At 36.8% G+C, this 23,176-nt stretch overlaps 2 protein-coding genes across 4 annotated transcripts in view; one reads left to right on the top strand and one right to left on the bottom strand.

The window, feature by feature from the left end:
• The first annotated feature begins 1,777 nt into the window (after window positions 1-1,777).
• Window positions 1,778-12,582, top strand: Chodl (chondrolectin). The gene is made up of 5 exons (XM_035444347.1): window positions 1,778-2,081; window positions 2,204-2,361; window positions 5,750-5,836; window positions 8,467-8,569; window positions 11,892-12,582. The coding sequence occupies exons 1-5, from the start codon at window positions 1,816-1,818 to the stop codon at window positions 11,974-11,976; spliced, it is 699 nt and encodes a 232-aa protein (XP_035300238.1). The 5' UTR covers window positions 1,778-1,815; the 3' UTR covers window positions 11,977-12,582.
• Window positions 12,583-15,401: 2,819 nt separating this feature from the next.
• The window catches only part of Tmprss15 (transmembrane serine protease 15), a 103,247-nt gene continuing 95,472 nt past the window's right edge, over window positions 15,402-23,176 (bottom strand). For 2 of the 3 annotated variants that reach the window (XM_027413318.2, XM_027413319.2), the window contains 3 exons: window positions 22,738-22,833; window positions 19,029-19,171; window positions 15,402-15,758 (listed from right to left, as the gene is read on the bottom strand). In XM_027413318.2, coding sequence (XP_027269119.1) covers window positions 15,603-15,758; window positions 19,029-19,171; window positions 22,738-22,833 — 395 coding nt within the window. In that variant the 3' untranslated portion in view covers window positions 15,402-15,602. The remainder of the gene's footprint in view (window positions 15,759-19,028; window positions 19,172-22,737; window positions 22,834-23,176) is intronic. The other variant, XM_027413320.2, reaches the window with a different exon arrangement.

Here is a 23,176-nt window from a genome sequence, read left to right as displayed (position 1 = left end):
TCTTAAATACAATAATAAAAATATAGGCCTGTAAGAATAGTTGGAATCTTACCAGGAACAACTATTTTAAACAATGAAATCATCACAAAACCTAACAATAAGCAAGCCTAAAATTTTAAATTTATTTATGATTCATATTAGAACTAAGCATTGGGATTTCCATTGCTTCCTGTCAATGATTAGTTCAGATGATTTTCCCTACTGATGCCTCTTTAGCTCATTTCCCATTTCGATTTCTACAGATATGTTAATTTTTGTTAGTTTCAGTTTAGTCTGTATATTTGAGTGTACTTTTCAGTTTGCAGCTCCTAAGTTCAGATCCCAGTTAGCTGGCCTATTTGCTTTGCTGGGATAACTATTTTATATTTGCAATTTTTGTCAAGATGCTGAATGCTTATCACTTAAATACTGTTGTGGTGAGGTTAATGATCTCCTGCCAATTTCTGCTTGCTCCTGCTTTGAGTGTCATTCCAGATCACAAATTGAGTTTCTCGCACTGGGGGGATGTTGTAATGTTAATGTAATATAGTTGTTCGGCATCATGGACTATACTTAAGAGTACAATGTTTCGATAAATCTTTCTGCCAAGGCCGCCAGAGCCCCACTGCCACGTGGGCGCTCTCTGCCAGCTGCCCGAGTTCTGCCCACTGCGTGGATGGACAGAATAATACAGAGATATATTAGATACAATGCTGCTTGGCCAAAGACTAGGATTCCTCATCTGTTAGCTGAGTCTTAATGATCATACATCTATATATTTTATAAGACTTATCTTATTGGACACCTTATTGGTGTCCCTCCTTGCCAGTGGATCCCATTGTGCTGCTGGAGGAGCAAGGGGAAAAGGGGACACTTCCTAGTTCTCCTTGGTTAAATATGAGTCTCCTTGCTATGTCACTTCCTGCCTGGATCACGACTTGTCTACTACATTTCCCAGAATCCTCTTTGACTCCTAGTCCCATCTAACTTGCTGTCTCATTGGCCAAACACGTACTTTATTCAATAATCAACAAGATAAACATACAAAGAAGTACATTCCCCGTCAGTACAAAGTATAAACTCTTTACTTATCACAGTTATTCAAACATGATACCCCCTTCTACAATTGGCAAACTTTTTTATTGGCTAAATGTGGTCTTGCCATGTCTATATGACACTCCTTTGCTCTGGTCTTCCCCAACATTTGGCTCTTACATTCTTTCTACACCCTTTTCACGATGGTACCTATACCTTGGGTAGGAGGGTCTGATATAGATGTCTGATTTCTGGCTGAGCACTCTATAGTCACTCATTCTTTACATTTGGATTAATTGTGAGTTTCTGTGCTAACTACCATCTACTGCGCAAAGAAACTTCCTGATGAGGTTTGAGAGGTCCTTTAATCTATGGGTAGAGAGAGAGAGATGAATTTAGAGGGAAACTTTAAAAATATGTTCCTTCACCCAAATAACAGTAATATGTTCACCCTTGTGGCTTGTGAGTCATTAGTTCCCCAGTCATTAGTTCTTGACCAGATTTTCAATAGCAGGCATGGTTTTCCTCCTGGAGAGGCAAGACTTAATCTAATCAGAGAGTAGTTGTTTGCTCCCATAAATACCATACCGCATTACACCCATGAACATATCTTGGAGAAAAGAGTTCTTGATAGTGTTTCCTATTATGAATTGTTCTTTTATAATGATTAATATAATCAATATAATATTTTGATATGATTAATATCAAACTTAGGAAAAAAGACCTCACCATCAGTTTATCTATATGTTTGTTTTAGGTCAAAAGGTGTGTTTTGCTGATGTGAAACATCCCTGCTACAAAATGGCCTACTTCCATGAACTGTCTAGCCGAGTGAGCTTCCAGGAAGCACGCCTGGCTTGTGAAACTGAAGGAGGTGTCCTCCTCAGTCTTGAGAATGAAGATGAACAGAAGCTGATAGAGAGCATGTTGCAGAACCTGACAAAACCAGGAACAGGGATTTCAGATGGTGACTTCTGGATCGGACTTTTGAGAAGTGGAGATGGCCAAACATCTGGTGCCTGCCCAGATCTCTACCAGTGGTCTGATGGAAGCAGCTCTCAGTTCAGGTAAGCGAGACTGGATACTGAGGTGTTTATTAGTGTCCTGGAGGATTCAGAAGGGCCAAAGAAAAGCCTGGAAGCACTCAGAACACATGTTGCTAAGTGTCCCTTTGGTTCTGTATTTGCAGGAACTGGTACACTGATGAACCTTCTTGTGGAAGTGAAAAGTGTGTTGTCATGTACCATCAGCCAACTGCCAATCCTGGCCTAGGAGGTCCCTACCTTTACCAGTGGAACGATGATAGGTGTAACATGAAGCACAATTACATCTGCAAGTATGAACCTGGTAAGAACATCTGTAGCTATAGTAGATTTTGTGCATGTTTGTTCAGATAAGGCCTTGTCTTTAAGGCTTCCTGTCTTTATTATTCCTGTGAAGGAGGCATCATCTTCTTAGGTGTACAGAAACATATTGTTTGTAGGAGAGCAAACCAGCCAGTGTGTTGGATAAAAGCGAATGGGTAGAAACATTTGTTGGGAGAGGCATTTCCAAGAGAAAATAATAATTTATACATGAACCACACTCTGCTTTGTAATCGTGTTTTATAAATGATAATTGTCTGTGTGAAAAGATCTTAAATGCTTAGGAGAACAGTGCGGAAAGTAGGTATAAGCTACAAAATGCAGACAGACTTGCACACTTGTGAGCAATAGTCCCTTGGTTCATTCCAGCTGAGTTTAGGGGAACAATCAGCTTTCTCAAGGCATGTTATTTCACCTTGTTATATCATAATGTTTTCCATGTAATCCCTCACCTGAGTTTAAATCTCTTCTCAATAGTTAAAAAGAGAAGGTCACACTACCCATTCTCCATCTGATTTGTGTCTCTTGAAAAATGACACTTTGTTAGTTTTCTTGTGAAATATTCAGTTGCTTGTCATACACAGCCACTGGAAAATTACCTTGACCTAAGTCACATTAGTGTGGCTTCCCACAGAATGTAGTCAAATTGAGTTTTTAATAAGACACATCAATTGAATTGGGATTTAAACTACAAGAAGGACTAATCAAAGATGTGTAAACATATATTTGATCATCTTAGACACTCAAGTTAGATACTTAGGCCTTGATATATTTATTTTTCTATTTTTCTTCACAATGTTGGAAAGGGTCATTTTAACTTTATGAAGGACATGACCTCATAATATGTGCCCATAGAAGGCAATTATATCCAAGTACCCATGTTCCCATTATTCTTTGAAAATTACACAATTTCTTTTCTCATAAAGCCATGAAGCACAAGGGATTATTGGATTAGACTTCCCCTTCTTTTATGTTTATCCTGCTCTTGAGTATATTAGCCAAATTTTTTATATCCCTGGTGAGTTTATTCTTTGCCCTTGGTTGCTAAATCTGTCATTACACTCCTGGAAGCCTTTGCAGAGCTAAGTCTGTTATTCATTTCTTTTCTTTTCAGTTGTGTCTTAGAGAAATGCAGTTAAGATTCTGTGATATTTTCAATTTGCTGCAACACTTGACATTTATTAATGAGAGGGTTAAAGTAAGGAGTGTAGCTATGTAATACGTGTGCATGTATTTATCTATTATACCCATGATCAGTTTGAATTTATTATTTACTTTCATATTTCTACTCCCATATGTCATCTGGTAGCAGGACCACAAATGTTGAAAATGTTAAAAAGTTACCCTGTTTATTCAGAAATGGGATAATTCAATTTTATGTTTTCTTTTCCTCTACTGAAACACATATATATTCCTTTGGTCCACTGATATCTATTTTTATGGCAGTACTTTTAAGTGTTATTTTTGTGTTAAATTTGTCTTTTGCATCTGATGAGGTGACTATGTTCCAAAGACTAACTTTTTTGTATATAAAATAACAAGAAGGATGAATCTAATTTTTGAACAGTAAAAACATTTACAGTTGGTTTTGCTGTTATTGTTGTTGTTTGGTTTTTTATTGTTGTTGTTGTTTTTGTGTTATGACCCAATCTGATTTGAAACTCAAAATATAGCCCAGAATGGCTTCAGAATATGGTGAACCCCTAGACTTGTCATAAATAAAAGGATGTTATAGACTTACAGAGGGAAATTACAGTTTAGTACTCCACCCCCGAAATACTTCATTAAGGAAGAAACTGTCCCAGAAATCATGATGGGGCTCCTGAAGAACGATTCCAAAGAAAAATATCCTTCAATTCCGTTTACTTCTGGAGTATTAGTAGAGTTATAGTATTTACCTCAGGGAACAAGACAAAGACATCACAGGAGAGAGGACCACTTCAGCTCAGGAGAAATAAAGGAAATTCCTTACTCTTATAACTTTCTAGATGTGAGGTTTAGGGTTTGGAGGAGAGTGGGTGCCACACCATGTGGCCTGACCTGTGTGCCAGGAGTCTGAATGGATGTGTGGTACTAGAGTTATCCTTGGTTTGGATTTGGGTGAATGAGATGGAGGCCTTGTTAGGTGCAAGTAGAAGGAGACTTCAGAGCCACAGTAGGCTTGCTTATCAACCCAAATTTTCTTTACTACAGCAGGTAGGTGGTGGGGTAATTGGCAGATTTGTAATCTATTCTTGCCTAGCTAGGATTTTTTCTCACCAATACAATTTACTTTGATTAAACTGTCAATTGGTTTCTTAGGGGGAAAGTATATGACATGGTAGCACCAGACCATGGTAAGAACTCAAGCATTTCTCATGCATTTGGGAATTCAAAGATCTAATCACATAAAGCTAGAAAAGAAACAAGGTGTAAAACTTGACTTACTGTTATTAAAAGGAGCAGGCCCTATTGGAATTCACATCTCAGAATGTCATTATTTGGGTAGCACAGACGTGATTTTCAGATGGCTGCTTGGTATTTACATAGTTGGGCAAGATACCCAAGATGCACACATAGTAAACAACAGGAGGCACCTCCAGAATCAATTGCAAAAGCTGCTGAACTGCAGTGAAGGGACTAGGAACAGTTCCTCTAAGCAGAGGCTGGGCTACTGTCTTCAGGTTTAAGGAAGTAAATCAAAAGAATCTTGAAAACAGGCTTTCAGGACTGACAGCAACAGGAAAAATTGGCATGTGGCTTCATTTTCCTCTTGCTTTTAGATGCCACAACTTTCAATTCTCCAGAGATACCCACCCCATCTTGCTCCCTCCCATATGCAGTGGCAAAGTCCCTTTGCTGTTTTATTGCCTGTGTGCTCTCATTTGTATGCTAAACCATCTCTTCTTAAATTTTATTTACATAATGGATTCCCACAAAAATGGCTGCTGCTTGAATCAGCAACTCCACATACAACTATGGACCTATCTGCTAATTATTATTGCACAATAAAGGCAATTACACAGAAAATTCACCTTTGTTTTGAATTGTATCTTATGTATTACATTTTAAGTTCACAAAGGATTATTTAACCCTGTAATGTTGGGTCCCTTTGTCATTGCTGATTGTAGCAGCACTCTACCTCTGTTGGTTGCTAAATGAAGTTTGGAATTTAGAAAGAATTTACAAAATTGGTTCTTTTATTCAGAGGTAATTAAACATTGGCTATTTTAGTTAATTTTATGTGCTTTTAAATTTGTAATATATATTTGACTGTAAATTATTCAGAAATCCAAATCAACCTTTCACTGTTTAATGATAAATTTTTATTTTTGTTGATGTTTGCATTTTACTTGTTTATTATTCTTCATTCCTATGCTAATTACTTGCAGAGATTCAGCCAACAGACCCTGTTGAGAAGCCTTTTCTTACAAACCAACCTGGAGGCACGCATGAGAGTGTGGTTGTTACTGAAGCAGGTGAGTCCTATCTGTGTGTTCTTATGTCTCAACTGAAGAACTGTGCTTTGAACCAGTGCTTCATGCTGACCCCAGGAAAACCTTTCATGTGGTTCAAGGATGTCGTGCTTTAAGTATGGGCCCAGAGACATTTACTTTTGACCTACATGAGAAATAACTATGCAATGATGCATTTTAGATAGAATAACCTTTTTAAAAAATTCCTTATCAGGCTGGGCGGTGGTGGCACACACCTTTAATCCCAGCACTCCGGAGGCAGAGGCAGGCAGATCTCTGTGAGTTCAAGGCCAGCCTGTCTCCAGAGAGAGAACCAGGATAGGTTCCAAAGCTACACAGAGAAACCCTGTCTCAAAAACAAAACAAAACAAAACAAAATAATAATTCCATTTCAGATGGAAGTATCTAGTATGAAACAAAATGATCCACCTGTATCTACAAAGCATTTCCCAATACAATGTAGTAGTTACCATGTAAAGTGGCATATTTAGTGGCCTGGAATAGCAGTTTGCTGTTGAATGTTAGGGCTTGTTTGGCAGTAGAGATGAGGTATAAAATAAGCCTCATTATAGTTTATGTAGTCTTCCCTGGTATAAATACCTCTATCTGGTCAATTACAGACTATCACTGTGACATCACCATATGGAATGTTGGAAGGAGGTACACACAATGGGCTCTCTACCCCTATGTCACTCATGAGACAGTAAAAAAATGCAATCTCCAGTGAAAGTTCCATATTAGCCAGCTATAGTTGGAAGTTTCTGTCCTGCCCAGTCCTGCAGCTGTTCAGTCCCAAATAAACATACAGAGGCTCATATTAATTATAAACTGTTTGGCCTATTGCTCAAGCATGTTACTAACTAGCTCTTACAACTTAAATTCACCCATAATTCAGCCGGCCGGAGATGGTGCATGCCTATAATCCCAGTACTCAGGAGGCAGAGGCAGGTGGATCTTTGTGGGTTTGAGACCAGTCTGGTCTACAAGTTCCAGGACAGCCTCTAAAGCCACAGAGAAATGCTGCCTGGAAAAACAAAACAAAACAAACAACCAAAAAACAACAACAACAACAAAAAATTCACCCATGATTCTTATCTATGTTTAGCCACATGGCTTGGTACATTTTCTCAGTAAGGCATTTTTGTCTTGCTTCCTCTGCTTCTGGCTGGTGATATGACTCTCTGCCTTCCTCTTTCTAGAATTATACTAGTCTGGTCTTCCTGCTTATACTTCACCAAATAGTGTTTTTATTAAGCCAACATGAGTAAAAAATGTTTACAGTATACAAGAACATTATTCCAAAGCCACCAGCAACCCTCAATATTCCTTAAGCCTTTTTTTGTGACATGACATAATCTAGATGGAAAGACATATTTATTCTATTTCTTTTGTGAATCTTGATCCAAAGAACCAAATATTTTAAAATCAATAACTCACAGATAGAGGTTCAGAAGGAAGGCTGAGCACTCCACAATCACTATTGTCTCCATTTTGATCCCCATTTTGATAACAAGCACGTGGGACACCGACACAGACAAACACACACACACACACACACACACCAAGACTTGAAGTAAAGACGAAGTAAGGAGAGGGATCTGTGAGAATCTGGAGTGTTGAGTTAGGGGTAGGTTTGATTAAAATGAAAAGCATTTGTATATGAATTTAAAAATATGTTAAACAGCATCATATCTCTGAATTACATATCACTAGATCTCATTAAATACACCCTTTAACAAAGGAAAGGATAAACCATGAGGTGAATAAATTATGGCTACCTTTTATTAGACTCCTTAAGATTTGTGATTTGTGACTTTTAGTTTGTAAGCCAAATGCAATGTTTCTCTTTGTTTTCCCAAACAGACATGTTGTTAAGTCTTTGGGCTTATTATGTTTCAGGTATCTGATTTTAACATCTAAACACAATTAAATTTATCAGTGAATAATTAAACTACAGATATGTTTCCTCTTATAATATTGGAAGTATGGCTAATAAAGTCATTTCATGCTCTGTAGGTCTTGAGTGTTGGTGATTTTCTTTGAAATCTACTAAGAATATATACCATCATTGAAAGTGAAACAGCAGGGCTAAAAGATGACCTATTTTCAGAATTTAATTAAATCATGTCATTGCCTCCAGAGTCTTGTGTCTCTGGGTCGTGACTGCATCGTTCCCACCTAGTATGTGCTCATTGTCACTTAAGGCCAGATGCATTTTCTCCTGATGTCAAGCTTATTGGCTAAGATAATTCATTATCTACTAAGTCAACAATGATTATAGTAATTATTATTTCTTAATATAAAGTCTTACTTCTCCCATGATGCAGAAGAATTAATAAAACGAGACAGCTAAGATTATTAACATGTTATGAAAATTAGCCCATGTCTGAATTGGAAATGTAATAGAAATTTGAAAGCATGTGTATTTCAATTGAGCGTGCCAACCAGGGCATTACACTTCTGTTTATAATTTTGTCAAATTATCTATATCTTTTAAAAGCTCTTGTACTTAGAGTTTACATTTTGATAACAATTTTATTTTCCCTTAATCTCTAGGAGAATCTGCTCATAACTTTGCATTTTGGGTACCTTCTGAGCTATCATTGAACACTAAAACTGTTTTATTTTTGTAGGTATAATTCCCAATTTAATTTATGTTATTATACCAACGATTCCACTGCTTTTACTGATACTTGTTGCTTTCGGGACCTGCTGTTTCCAGATGTTGCATAAAAGGTAATACCCATATTTGTGTCAAGATAATTAAGAGAAAAAATACTTAAATGTACTGTTCTTCCCTGTCAGTATGTACTTAGATTATCTGAGGAATCTAGTGTCTCCTTTATACTTCACAAGTCCTGTGAATTTCTTCCTTTGTTGTTTTTGCTTTTCAGTCAGGAAAATGGTGGCTCAGCTGGGTCATCTTCAGTTGTCTTGTGTTGTGCACTTAGCACATGCAATGGGTCTGTAGTGTGAGTGTTTGTGAGCTCATATGAGATGCACTGTACATAAGGTCTCTGGATTGTTAAAATAAAATTGATGCTAAACCTTTCAATATGAATATCAAGTTACCTGTAAGACTTAGTTTTAAGGGTAGTTTCAAGATTCAAATAATAGGCTTCTGTTTTATTCCAAAAAAAAAAAAAAAAAAAAACCTTTTTAAGACTAGGAAATTGTGTCATTGTGGAAACAGCAAGTTGAGTGTGGTGCCCTTGGGAAGAAGAGGCAGGATTAACACGAATGTAAGGTGAGCTTGAGCTAGTGAGTTCCAGGGCAGTCTGAGCTACATCATGAGCCCTTGTCTCGACAAAAGATAAAAAAGTTCGTTCTTTTCCAAACACACACAGAGAGAGAGAGAGAGAGAGAGAGAGAGAGAGAGAGAGAGAGAGAGAGAGAGAAAGAGAGAGAGGGAGGGAGAGAGAGAGAGAGAGAGAGAGAGAGAGAGAGAGAGAGAGAGAGAGAGAGAGAGAGAGAGAGAGAGAGAGAGAGAGAGAGAGAGAAGAGAGAGAGAGGGAGAGAGAGAGAGAGAGGGGGAGAGAGAGAGAGAGCGCTTGGGTACTATCTGACAGACATTTTGAAATAAAACAGTATATCCTATCAGCAAAATTCGTAGGGATTTGTCAAATACTTATTCGTGATTATTATTACCCTTGAGTCAGTGAAGTGAACTTTTTACATGTGGTATAATCTTGCAATAAAATGTTAATAAATAAACTATAAATGTGTATCAAAGAAAAAACTAGAAGATACGTTTAAATAAGGACAGATGTGCTGGGATAAATGACTTCTTTGTTTTATGATTAAATAATTCATCAAAAAGAACGCTTACGTCAAAGAAGGACCTGCAAATAAAATCATTTTTCCCTTTTTGTTTCATCATCTTCTTTTCCTTAAACCGGAAGAGCCTGAAAATTAGTCACATTAGTTATAGATGATTAATGTGTGTTTATAAGTGATCTAATCTAGGCATGTCTAGCAACACATGCCTACAGTCCTAGAACTTGGGTGGTTGGAGAGCAGAAGGACTTCAAGTTTGTGGCCAGTCTGGGTAACGTAACAAGAACATATCTAAACAAATAATCAAACACCTCCCACAAACCAAACCAAACAAACAAAAATACCCTCCCCCCGAGAAAAAACAAAGTCAAATAAAGCAAAACAGTAACATACTGCAAAATACAAAAAAATACAAAAAATATTTAAGCTAAAAATAAGGGCTGTTAAAATGAAGTCTGAAAAATTAACTTGACTTTCACTAAAAGACATATAGAACACTATAAAATTTATTTTCTAATGTTTTATATATAATAAACACAATAGAAAATGTGTCATTCCTTGCTCTAATTCCAAAGCCTATATATGGAATCACATGTGATTTCTCATTGGGAGAGCAATGGTGTAGGAGGACTGTGAATCCCCTCTTAGCCCAGACAGATGGGTTAAAGTGGCCATTTAAGTAGCAAATTCGTTAGTAAACATTAAAATAGGATTCAAACATTCTCACTTGTCAAGTACAATGTGTTAATGTGTTGAGCAACAGCATCTCCCCTAAGGTTTGTTTTGTTTTTCCCAAATAGTGGTTGTATTCATTCAAAAGATCTGTGGCTGTCTTCACTGGTTTGCAAACTTCAGAGTGAGAAAATAAACCAAAGTTGGGCACTCTCAGCTGCCAGATGAGCTGATGTCCTGTGTTCATCATTCTTAGATCCTCCCCTTTTCCTTTCTTCCAGGAAAGCCAGGAGAAACTTCATCAAAGACTCCACTCCATTATCATCTGAGTGCCTTGCAGAAAGTTTAAATTCCAACCTGGTACACATGGTGGTTTCTCTCATTCCATATCATTGCCACAATAATTTTCCTTCCCTTAACTGGTAGAACCTTTTAAGAGAAATATTAGTTACAATTAAAGCCACATTCATAATGTAACTTATTTTCACTTCATGTTAGTTATACTTGGTAGAATTAATTATGTTGACTTTATTTATTTGAAGGCATATCTATATAACATGTAATTTGGAGTTTTCTAAACAACAACAATACTCAAATTGATATGAGCAAAGTATTTTGCATTGCAATTCACAGGGCCTTAGAAATAGTCCTTATCTGTCCTTACAGAGTTCTGCAAATCTACAGGATGGTGGAATGGTGCAGGGGTGTGTCTGTGAGGGTGGCAAAGTGTGGAGGCTGAACTGTGGATACCTAGGGTAGAAGTAAGTACTAAACACAGGGAATGTGAACAGACCAGGTGATTGGCCATCCTCAGGAAACTAAAGCAAAGAAATGCAGATCCTGACATGTAATCGGGTAGAGACTTGGGGAAACTTACAGACACTTCTGTAGTAGCCTGGGCAATGACTGCTATAGGAAAAACCATCAGAATACCTGGCACGGGATTCCATGAGGACTTAGGTCCAGTTCTACAGGAAAGAAGTTTTGTGTCAGACATACCTTGGAGGAAGAATTCACAGACTCTCAAGTCACCAAACATGTGTCTGTTTTGGACTTACATCAGTTGAGAGAGAGGCATAATTAAGCTTTCTGTACACAAATGACCTAAGTAGGTTTGAGAGAGAGGCAAAATTAAGCTTTCTGTACACAATGACTTAAGTAGCGCTCAGGAAGATTGATGGAAGAAGGCGGATAGGCATTCCTTACATTTGGGACCATAGCATATGTTTGGATGACTTGACACTAACTGCAATAGACATTATTAGAGTACCCAAGTAAGATCTAGAAAGCTGGCCAAAGAAAAGAAGATTTACTGGGAGAAATTGGATGCTTTAGTACTCTGTCAAACATTGTTATGCATGTATGTTTCAATTCTATGGTGAGTTAACAGATGCAGGTATGTTTGTTGGTTTGTTTTCAGTTCTCATAAGGACCGTTTGTCATCTTCATACAGTGGGATAATCCAGACTTTTTTGTAGGAAAGGAAAATATGCTGATGAGGAAAGAAGAACTCATCCTAACTGTCTGAGCATCTCTCTTTGGACAAAGACACAACCAGCCTAATCAAGCAGATTCAGGAACTGAATTCATTTCTCTTTATGTTTTTCAGTAAAGGAAGAACAAAAACTAGCCCGAACCAGTCTACACTGTGGATTTCAAAGAGCACAAGAAAGGAAAGTGGCATGGAAGTATAATATTTAACTGACTTTGCTCCAGAAAGTAAAAAAAAAAAAATAGTTTTGTAATTCTTGATCAGTGTAAGGAATGGCATCATTAGCTTGGAATGGCTTAAAAAATCTCAAAGGATCTGCAAGATGAACTGTAAGCTCCCCCTTGAGGCAAATGTCAAAATAATTTTTATATGTTCATAGTTTCACTTACAAAATATGCTGTGTTAATCATGGAATGAGTTGACCTGCCTTTCTCAGCTGAACAATGCACCAAACGTCACGTAAATGAAATGGACCACACAGTAACTTTCAGGGGACATATCTGGAATCCCTGGGTTGGAATAGTTACATTTGCTTTTTTTCACCTTCATAATTGATCAGCATTGATGTACTTTGTATAATATAAATTGGATTCAAATATACAGTGTGCAGAAAAATTCTACCTTTGCAAAAGTGTCTGATAAATACAGAGTGTTGGAGTGTTCTAGTATTTATATTTATGGCATTTCACTTTTACATACATGCTGTTTTGATTAAATACTGAATTCACATAGACATAAAGAAATCTTTCCATTGGGAAACTTTTTCTTTCTTCCTTTATTCTTCTTTCTTCCTTCCTTCCTTCCTTCCTTCCTTCCTTCCTTCCTTCCTTTCTTTCTTTCTATCTTTCTTTCTTTCTTTCTTTCTTTCTTTCTTTCTTTCTTTCTCTCTTTTGCAGAAATAGTTCATGTTGTTTCATTTCTCTGTTTTTGGTTGCATAAGGTTTAGGAAATCTCTTCAGAAATAAGAAACTTTCATTGACTGACTGTATCATCAATCACCTGAAAAACTTTACTTAGAGGCAAGAACTGTCTAACTTCAATTGTGCAAGACTCGTGCCTTACAATTATTCTTGATTTAAAATTAAGCTGATTTTTGTAATAAAATATCTTTACTAATAGTTGTATAGACACCAATGTAGTTTATCTTGGAAAAAATTTGCATCCACAGTACAAATCACAGGTCTTCACACGTTGCCTATTGAATTGAAAGCTGAATTCTTGGAGTGTCTGGAATCAATGTGTGGCTCCTCCCTCTTAACGGAACGGAATGGCTCTTGGAGGGCTAGGGTTGACCCTGGAGTTAGACAGCTGCAGTTTGGCTAAGGGATTCTAACTGAATTTAGCTTGTATTGATATATGTGGCTGAATGATTTTCAGCAGTATGAGGCTAAGCAGAACACACTGATATTACAGATTAAGAAAAAAACAAAACAAAACAAAAACTACAAATCACCCCAGTTAAAGGGCCATAGATGAGAGGCCATTGATGTTTAAATGTCTTTGACCAGGGTTTGTTCATGATTGTGAATTGTGGCTCCCTTCTGTCTGATCGTGTTTCCTCAACAAGTAGCATTTGTTCTTCTCAAGAGAGAGAGAGTTGTATTTTGTCTTCAAATGTCCCTGTGTAACTTTTAACCAAATAAAAAGTTCTTGTTTCTGAGGAATGATCATTGGTGTTGTCTAAATTCTTAAGTGAACAGGTATGTTTCATCACTACCTGAAGATGAAAACAAACATGGAAGGCAAGTATACAGAGTGAACAGAGAATCTTATTTTCTGCCAGTCTTTTGCAGTTGGATAATAAAGTACTTCCCTTACGTAGACTTGGTTTTCCAAATAAGAGGCAAAAAGGGACCTCAGCTCTCCATCTGCTGCTTTGAGACTGAGATGGGCAACGGCCTTCTAAGCTCAGCTATCCTCATTTAGCCCCCATCCTTTCTGTGGCTTTCCATCTTTTGGGTCAAATGGGAGGCCAGCTGCTTGGATCTATGTTTTCCTTCCTTGCCAACTCCACCAATTCCTTTCTTTAGTTACAACTGTGAGAAGGATGATTGGGCTTTGTCTGTGCTGCCAGGAACTCTTAACAGCTGGAAGGTGAAAGCACAAAGTGATCAGGGAAGGCTGCTAATCCCCCTTCTATCCTTATCCAGGTCAGGCTAACTTCTGGTGTCAATGACAAACTTCATCTGTGACAAGGGCGGGAAAAGTCATTTCCTTCCCATTAGAAGATGGTCAGAAGCACTTCTGAATGTTTTAGCTGGTCATCGAAAACCAAACCGATATGTGATGTAACTACCCTGTGTTTACAGAACATTGTTTAAATACATGTTGGGAAATGCCATTAAATATGGAACTGCCTTCATGTATTCAAAACAAACAACAACCCTCTCCCCCCCACACACTCTTTATGCTCCTTTCCCCTTGCTAGTCTCAGAATAGTAGTAAATTTTATTAAGAAGAGTGTGTTCTGAGACCCCTGACTTTTTATGCTGTTGTTTATGGGAACATCTAGTCCTCCGTCATCTTGTCCAACCGTCGTCTTTTAATGGCATGTTTTTCATGACCTGATTGTCTCTTGACCTCCGTCCTCAACCTTCAGGGCCATTCCTATCTGCACAGTTGTTTTCAGTGTCTCTTGACTGCCCCAATTGTAATCATTCTAAGTGAAGCTGAAGCTTCCCTACTTCACAAAGCAAATCACAGCAATTGCTTCTTTTTATTCAATTAATTTGAATCCTGTTCATCCTTCCATTGTTTCAATTGTTGCAAAAATGTGCGAGTGTGTGCATGTGTGTGTTTGTGAACTATGTCTCTCTGCGTGTGCATATGTGCATGTTGTCTTAAGTTGCTAAGGATTTCAGCAGATTCTGTGTTGTAAGCTAAATTGACATTTGTAGTTACTCTGGAAATGATCCAAGAGATTAAAGTAGTAAAGCAAATTAATTTATTACACATTTTTGGCTTTAATGGACAATTCAGCTGTTAAGGAACAAGTTGTTCATGTTAAGGATATTCTATAAATATATAAACTAAGAAAAAAATTTTAATAGCTGAATTTCCTCAAAATACCTGCTTGTTTTTAAGATTTTAGTAAATACCAGCTTGACATAAATGGTTAAGTTAAAATGACCCAGATAAAGATTATTTGTGTAGAATGATGTTATTATCTAGTTTACTTTTTTATGTTTTATGGTCAGGAGAGAGACGTGTGTGTGTGTGTGTGTGTGTGTGTGTGTGTGTGTGTGTGTGTGTGTGTGTGTGTGTTTTCTTTACCTGGACAAAAGGCATATTGATGATGTGATCATGTTGGCAATATGAGTTTATAACAAATGTATATGAACAGGGAAAATATTACATTTAAATAGAAATGCACTCAGGTGGTAAAGAAAGAAAACAAGGGTGATTCTGGTGGTACACTAAAGGGCAATTAGATGAGTTACAACAGTTCATTTCAAACACCACACTTCAGACAAACTATTACATTTCATTTCTTTACCTATTTTTGCTTAAATGTTTGCAGATGTCTTAAAATAATAACCCTTCACATAATAGAAGGTAATGAAAATGATTGAAAACAAAGGAAATGATGTCTATAAAATAATTGTTTATTATGAAACAAAAGTCCATTTTAGAGTTACTTTATGTTGCAAAGATTGATTTGAATTTGTTTTGTCTTTCTTCCTTATTCCAATATTTAAATGATTCAGTTTAGAAGAAAAGCTTTTCTTTCCTTTTCATGAAACTCTCAGTTGCCATGCTACTTTGAGTAAAAAGGAAAAACAATCAAACAAACACTGTCCAACTTTCATGTTTGGGTCGGGAAAATGTCTAATGTAGAAAACTTTGTATCCACTCTGTGAACCCTGAGACCCGGGCATACACCCCAGGGCGATTAGGCAGTGCACATTGGACTCCAAATGATGTCACACCAACAAGAAACCACCTGTTGTTTTCTTGGCACATTAACGGCCCTCCCGAATCACCCTAAAGTGTAAACAAAAAAAAGGAAATTGTGGGTACATGGCCAATCCAGTATAAATAAGTACAACTGTGCTAAGTTTACCAATAAAAATATAAATGTAAAGAAATATGATCGGTTGCCAGTTATGTGTCTATTCTCACCATCATTTTAGCCATCAGAAATTTGCTATTCAAGAAGATGGGCCCATTGGTAACAACAGAAAGTTTATAATTTTGGTGGAGCGTTTCTTATATTTTTGGTTGTGAGTTTAGCCTTTAATGGCTGAGCCATCTCTCCAGCCTGTGGTGGAGCATTTCTTAGCTCTGTCATTTTATTTCAACACAGTTAAACATTCTAAAATTCCACAATAAAAAATCCCAGCAACATCAACATGCTAATCACTTTATTAAGTAACATATAAGTACCAGAAAAAGCCTTCATGTGAAAGGCAAAACTATTTCACATTGTGATTTTAGAAGAATTAAGAGCTCTCACACAGTTTTGGAGTTAGTTCTCTTATGTGACTGAAAGTTTTGTCAAATACCAATCAGATTTGAAAACCTTAACATTTCAATCAAAATAATCAAATCTCTTATTTTCTAGTAATCAGAACATATGTTTTCATTTAGATTTCAGTTATAGGAGTGTGGCTTTTTGTCACACTGCAAGTGAGGTAAGTGATAGTTGATCCTGATCACATAGGTCTTATTTGTGCATAATAATTCCTATCTAATGCCCAAAGAAATGGTATGTACATGTAATAGCATAACTTAATTATGAAAAATGGACACACATTACTCCCATATTATGCAAAGAATTCTGGTTATGTATTTATTTGTCTTTTTTTGAGATAGGGCCTCACTATGTAGCCTATACTTGGCTTGGAACTGACTATGGAGATCTGGCTAGCACTGAACTCACAGAGAGCTGCATGCCTCTGCTGGAATTAAAGGCATGTACTAACCAGCAAGTTATTTATTTTTATATCATGAAACAATATGAAATGCTATATACTTAATTGAAAACCACTGCTGTAATGAAGTATTCAAAATTTGGCTCACTGTTAGGAATTGTCCTGAGAGACCCCTTGCCTAATGTTTTAACCTCCTTTAGTGTTCTGTTAAAAGGGGGAAGGTGGCCTGTCAAAGCACTCACTCCCTGCTCCACTATTGGACAGAGAGGAACACAGGTGGCATTGGCAGTCACAGGTTGCCTACATTTAAAGTGCGACAATTGTACCAAAACTGTCTGAAGGAAGGGCAGTGATTTTTACTTTTGTGTCCTAAGGTCTTAATCTGTATATTAGATATATTTATGAAGTTTATTGCTCACAATATCTTCTATATTTTTTAGAAGTTACTAAAGTTAAACCAAAGCTTAATCAGGTGTTTTTAAAAGGTTCCTTCTATTTCATGAAAATAATTGACATTTTATTAGGTGAGTATGAAATATTGATGTTAGGACCAAATGTTTTAATTGACGTGATGTATACTAAGTCAGTTGAGTGGCAGGGACACTTGAACCCTGAATAAGGCTTTCTGCCTTTCTCCTGGGTCTCTGCATGGCCAGGGGCCTTGGCTTTGTTTCCAATATATCACTTCCCAATGTCCAGCCACATCATGTCATTTATATTATGTAAATTCCTGGCCTTGATTTTATAATTTGTTTAGTGACATTTCTTCTATTATTTCAAGGAAATGTAACTATTTCATAAACTAATGCAAGAACACAAAATATTAAAACCAACTCTGTTTCTACTTTGATACTATTTACAGTATGTAAGTATACATAGTATATGTTTATACAAGCACAAAAGATCACTAACTTCTTTGAATGTGAAAGGATTAATTACTATTTTTGCTTAGAACAATGGTTCTCAAACTTTATTATATGTTATAGTCACCTGAGGGACACAAGAAAGCAAACATCATTGAGCCTCAATTTAAGATTCTGATTTGCAAGCCTGTGATGGACTCTTAAATCTGCAATTTAAACAAGTTCTTAGGGAAACTGATCCATCTGATGGAGTGCAGCCTATGTTTGTGAAGAAAAAAGATAGTTTCTGAACGGACAATGAAATGACATCCACTCTCCTTATCAATGAGAAGATAGTATGTAGTCTCTCTTATTGACTGTAAATTCAGAAGACTACAATATGCAAAGGAATTGGGTCCACCTGGTTAGAAATTTTTTATTTTTGCTAAAAAGTAATGATTAAGTGAATGTATTCAAACAATGATATGTTCAAAAATTTAAGTAATGTGCTATTACTTCACCAGTTAATATTAAAGTTGAACCAAGAAAGTCATGTGGCAATCTTGAGTGATGGTTACTCAATCATAACAACACTCTATTGCATGGAATGTTTCTATACATTAGGAATTTCTTTCTTGCTAATGAGTAACATGCTTAGGTCCCGTAGAAAGCAGAGCCAAGCCCATGATTTCACAGATCTGGAATGAGTTACTGGCCTAATGTAACTCTAAGATCAATAGCATTACCCATTATATTTTCTACCTCACAAGTGAGGTGCCTGCCGTGCAACCCAGTTAACTCTAATTGAAATTGTATAGCTGATATCCCTCTTGCAAACAATTCTATAAATCACATCTTAAGTGGTACTGTATCTTATCTTTAGCACGTTATTCATTTTATGAGGAAGGCGTAAAGATCTGGAGGTAAATTTTAAACCAGTGTAAAGCTGTTTGATTTGTAGTGAATTTACAAGCGTTCATCAAAGCAAATAAATGTAAAGCAAATCTGAAAGTTTAACATGACTTGAGACATTGATTTAACTAGGAAAAAACTTACACATTTATCTGCCTATCTGTTAAAAAAGTGTTGTCAAATTATATTGTATGTGTTGTACTATATGAAACAAGTTGCTCACTTTAAAACCATTCTCTGACAATATAAATGGTTATTCTCATGTGTATGAATTAATCATTTGTTCTGTAATATTTATAGTTTAATTTAATGCAGTAGATCTGGATGCATTAATATTTTATTAATTTCCAAGTAATTAAGACATGCCAGAAAATGTATTTAGTAAGTGTCCTAATAAAATTTCCTAATTGGTTCTTAATGTTTGCTGATTGTCTTACATGTGTCATTGTACTTTACCCTCTCAATGAATGACAAATGGCTTGTTGAAAGTCACTCATTATCAATAATTGAATTTACCATGAAAGATGTAGAATTGAAAATCATTAGTGATTTCTTGGCTCCCAAATTACACCTAAGCAAAGAGAACACTATTTAAATGTATAAGTTGACTACTATCTTATATTTACCTGACAAGAGTCTATACCTCCTTCTTCATATCCTGCACATATCATATTTTCAGTGATGTTGTATTCTGGCAGCTGTTGCTGGCACTTCTCATTGGATACAAGAGGAACATCAGCTTCTTTCAGTACATCAGCAGTCGAACCTGCTCAAAATGGTGATGCAGACAGCCAGTCAGTAGTGATTAACAGGCATCCTTGGATGAAACACCATCCATCCTATTGATCCCAGCATTTTGCTCTCATTATCAAGTACTGTGTGGATGTATAATGGAACTAACTACTAACCCTGCACTTTAAACTTACATAGTAAACCCACCTGCGCTCTTTGGCAAATGGATAGCAGCAAAGCATTTCTTTTTTCTTTTTTTTTCTTTCTTTCTCTTTTGTAAGGGTAGTAGCAATCATGGATTGGACTAGGGTGGTCTTTAGGCATTTTCAGAGATTTTAAAGAGTTACAGTTTTGCTCATAGAAACGAAGTCTGCCAGCACAAAGAGTTCATTCATGGAAATCAGCACCGGGACTTGGAGACTGAGAGGAGCTTTTCATTCAGCACCTGAGGAGGTGCTCCCTCCTATATGACAGCATTCAGCTTCTTTGTGGTTCTGTGTGTATGAGCAGGTGCACATTTAGCAGGGGACAAAGCTCTGATGAACTGTGCTCTGCTCTGGGGCAAACAGCTTGCCATCCCATGTAGGCGAAGAAAAAGGAAGTATATCCTAGCATTGTGTATTTGCATTTGTTTTATGCAACTAATTATTCCCTGGAAGTGTGACTCTCTGCTTACTGAAGTACTATCCCCAAGAGGCTTGTGAAGCAAACAGGTGTTAGTTCCTCTAGAAAGGGTACATAGGCACTTCCTCATGATTAGCAATTCTACTTGGTGCAGCAAAAGAGGTAGAAAGCTAAAGGTTATTTATTACATCTGTCAGACAGCATTGTAAAAGCATATGCAACCCCATTTTGAGCTAAGTTTCACTTATACATTAAGAACATTAAGATCTTCAGGAAACAAACAAGTGTTTGTGATTTAAGTGCAAAACACACTGATATAATATATATATATATTATATATATATATATATATATATATATATATATATTTATATATTTGTTACCTAGGGAAAAAATGTCCCAAATCTGCCCTACTATGGCAAACAGTTTACAATGGATGATTTAAATGTATAGGAACAGTGGTGAAAACAGAGTTGGGAAGAAAATGTACAAATAACTTTTGCCTCCATAGTGCCAGCCAAGTGAACAACACAGCCTCAATTGGCTTTCAAAACCTGACAGATTTAAAGTTAAGGAAGCAAATACAAGAGACTGAAATAGAGAGGAAAGTTCAGTCCCTCTTCTGTCATTTACCCTGCAAAGACCAAGGATGGGTGGCCAGACCTTAATTTTACAATAAAAACAGGAGCCTCCCTTTATACTTGTCCCTGGATACAAAATTTGTTTGAAAAAGTAACAGAGCTCCTTAGTAAAGGAGACTATGAGCACTGTTTGTGCATTTAATATTCTTTCTTTTATAAAATCTTATTTTGATTACTTTTGAGGTGTGTGTGTGTGTGTGTGTGTGTGTGTGTGTGTGTGTGTGTGTGTGTGTGTGTGCAGAGGATTGTGCATGACAGGGGAGCTCAGGAGAGGATGTCTGCTCCCCTAGCGATAGAGTTAAAGGCAGTGGGTTAGGAGCTAAATAGCCTGGGTGCTGGGCTGTGAACTCAGGGCCTCTGCCCTCTTCACTGCTGAACCATCTCTCCAGCCTTATTTATTTCTTTATAATGGTTTCCATGTGTAAGATTGAGAACATGCACACACACACACACACACACACACACACACACACACAAACAAACAAACAAACAAATGTAGAGTGATATATGGCCAAATTTGGTTATTTTAGATACTGATTGCCTAACTTAAACAGTTGTCTCATTTCTTTCTAGAGAAAAATATACTCCCAAGTATCTTAGCTAATTAATTAGTAAAATAAACTCATAAGATGAGAAAACAAGGTCTTATGAAATTGCATGAATATAAATCATATGGCAAAATTAATAAAATCCCTGAAAAAGTTAAGAAGGAATGAAAGATTGCCTGGCCATTTCATTCTTAATGATTTCTGATGCTGTTTTTCTCTTCTGGCTCCACACTGCCTTTAGAGACATTTTAACTTAATTAAACATATATTTTAGAAATCATAAGCAAGACATGCCTGCTCGGCTCCAAAAATCTTCCCATGGAATAAAGAGTCTTAAATTTTGTTAGCAGATAATTTGTTTTTGATGTCTACAATGTGGCTATAAATTGTTCTTTTAAAAATTTGAAAGACAAAACATCTGTCTAGCAATCATTTTGCTATTTAGGTTTCTAACTTAATAAGTCATGACATTTTTGCAGCAGAGGGAATACAAAAACATAGTCTTCAACTATATACTTTGTGGACAGCAGCCATGAGGTACTGTCAGTCAGAAAATATGACTGTCATGGATTATCATGCTGAGTCTCCAGGCAAGAGAGCATTGGCTTCAGAACTTGATGTTTTTTTGATCAGTAAGGTTGCTTTCCCCCATTTTTTAAAGAACATTTTTATTTATTTATTTTTATTTGAAAAAATTCATTTTGCATTCCAATCCCGGTTCCCCTTCCCTCCTCTTCTCCCAACCACTCCCCACCTCCCATCCTTCCCAACCCCCATCCACTCCTCAGAGTAGTAAGACCTTCTCCAGGGAGTCAACAAAGTCTGGCAGGACCAGGCCCCTCTTCCCCATATCAAGGCTGAGCATGGTACCCCACCATAGGGAAGAGGCTCCAAAAATCCAGTTTATGAACCTGGGATAGCTATTGGTCCTACTGCCAGCCCCCTCCCCAACAGATCAAGCCACATATCTGTCACCCACATTCAGAGGGCCTAGTTCGGTCCCATGCAGGTTCCCCAGTTGCCAGTCCATAGTCCATGAGCTCCCTCTAGCTTGGATCAGCTGTCTCTGTAGTTATCCTCATCATGGTCTTGCTGCCCGACCCCCTGTAGTTCATGTGATTCCTCCTCCCTTCCCTCAACCGAACTCTAGGAACTCATACGTGTATACTCTGTCTCTCAGCCATATTGATCCAACTCCTTTCTCCCATTCCATTTTCAAAGTGAAATAAAGAACTGAACGGAATATATGTGTGGAGTGTGTTTATACAGGCTAAGTGTCATGTTGTGATGAGGTTTCCTGTCACCCGTCTAACATGACCAAATGCTGAACACCACTGAGCCATTCCATACATTTTCTCCAAAGGGCATTTTCAAAGTCAGTGCTTTAATTCAGAGACTACAATAATTGTGTATTTTCTTCTTAAATACATCTGGGGCATTTACCTATCATGACTATAATTAATGAGTATAGAGGTCACATGATCCTACCAAACAATAGTACCTTTCCTTTTTGCCTAGGCTTCCTGAACATTCAAAACTCTGTTCAGTTTACATATTGTTCCAGGTGGTATTTTGAGTTCTCTGGGCTGTAGTATTGGATTTGACACAATCAGAAAATATTTGGTGTACTATATGAGTATAACCATGAATATAACCCTGATAATTGTTTTTAGAATATTCTGCAAAAAATAGTAGGTTAAAAGATGCAAAGTATTGAAATATTGACAGCAAATTTCAGTAGCATATTTTTTTTAGTATACATTTTCTCATTTTCAAATGTGATAACATACCTTGAATTTCAGTGTATCCCCAGCCAGCAATTGAACAAATTCTCCCTGGAACGAATATTTGATTTTCTTCTGGTAAACAAATAGGCTGTATATAATCTGAAAAATCAAGCAAAACAAAATAAACAGCAGAAAAAGAAAAAGAACAAAGTGTCACCCATGTTTCTAACAAATTTAAAAAAAATCATTTCCAACATTTAATGTAAAAAGTTTGCATCTAAATTTCATTATACCTGAACAAGTCCAAATATTAAGGGGCAAAGCCATTTTAGTGCAGTGCTTATTTGTCTGTGCTTGATGGCATGGCAGACTCTTTGGGTTCTCTGTTGTTCTCTCATTAATATTTTTTCATGTTCAAAAAGCCTTAGTTCAGGATTTATCTTTTGTGTTTTATTTTTAAATAACCATGGCACTCATTTTAAAGTAGTACCATTTTTTTTTT

The sequence above is a fragment of the Cricetulus griseus genome, chromosome 4, assembly GCF_003668045.3.
Source record: "Cricetulus griseus strain 17A/GY chromosome 4, alternate assembly CriGri-PICRH-1.0, whole genome shotgun sequence".
Classification (NCBI taxonomy): Eukaryota; Metazoa; Chordata; class Mammalia; order Rodentia; family Cricetidae; genus Cricetulus; species Cricetulus griseus.
The sequence above is the reverse complement of the archived record's forward strand: the minus strand, read 5'-3'. Positions and strand labels throughout refer to the sequence as shown.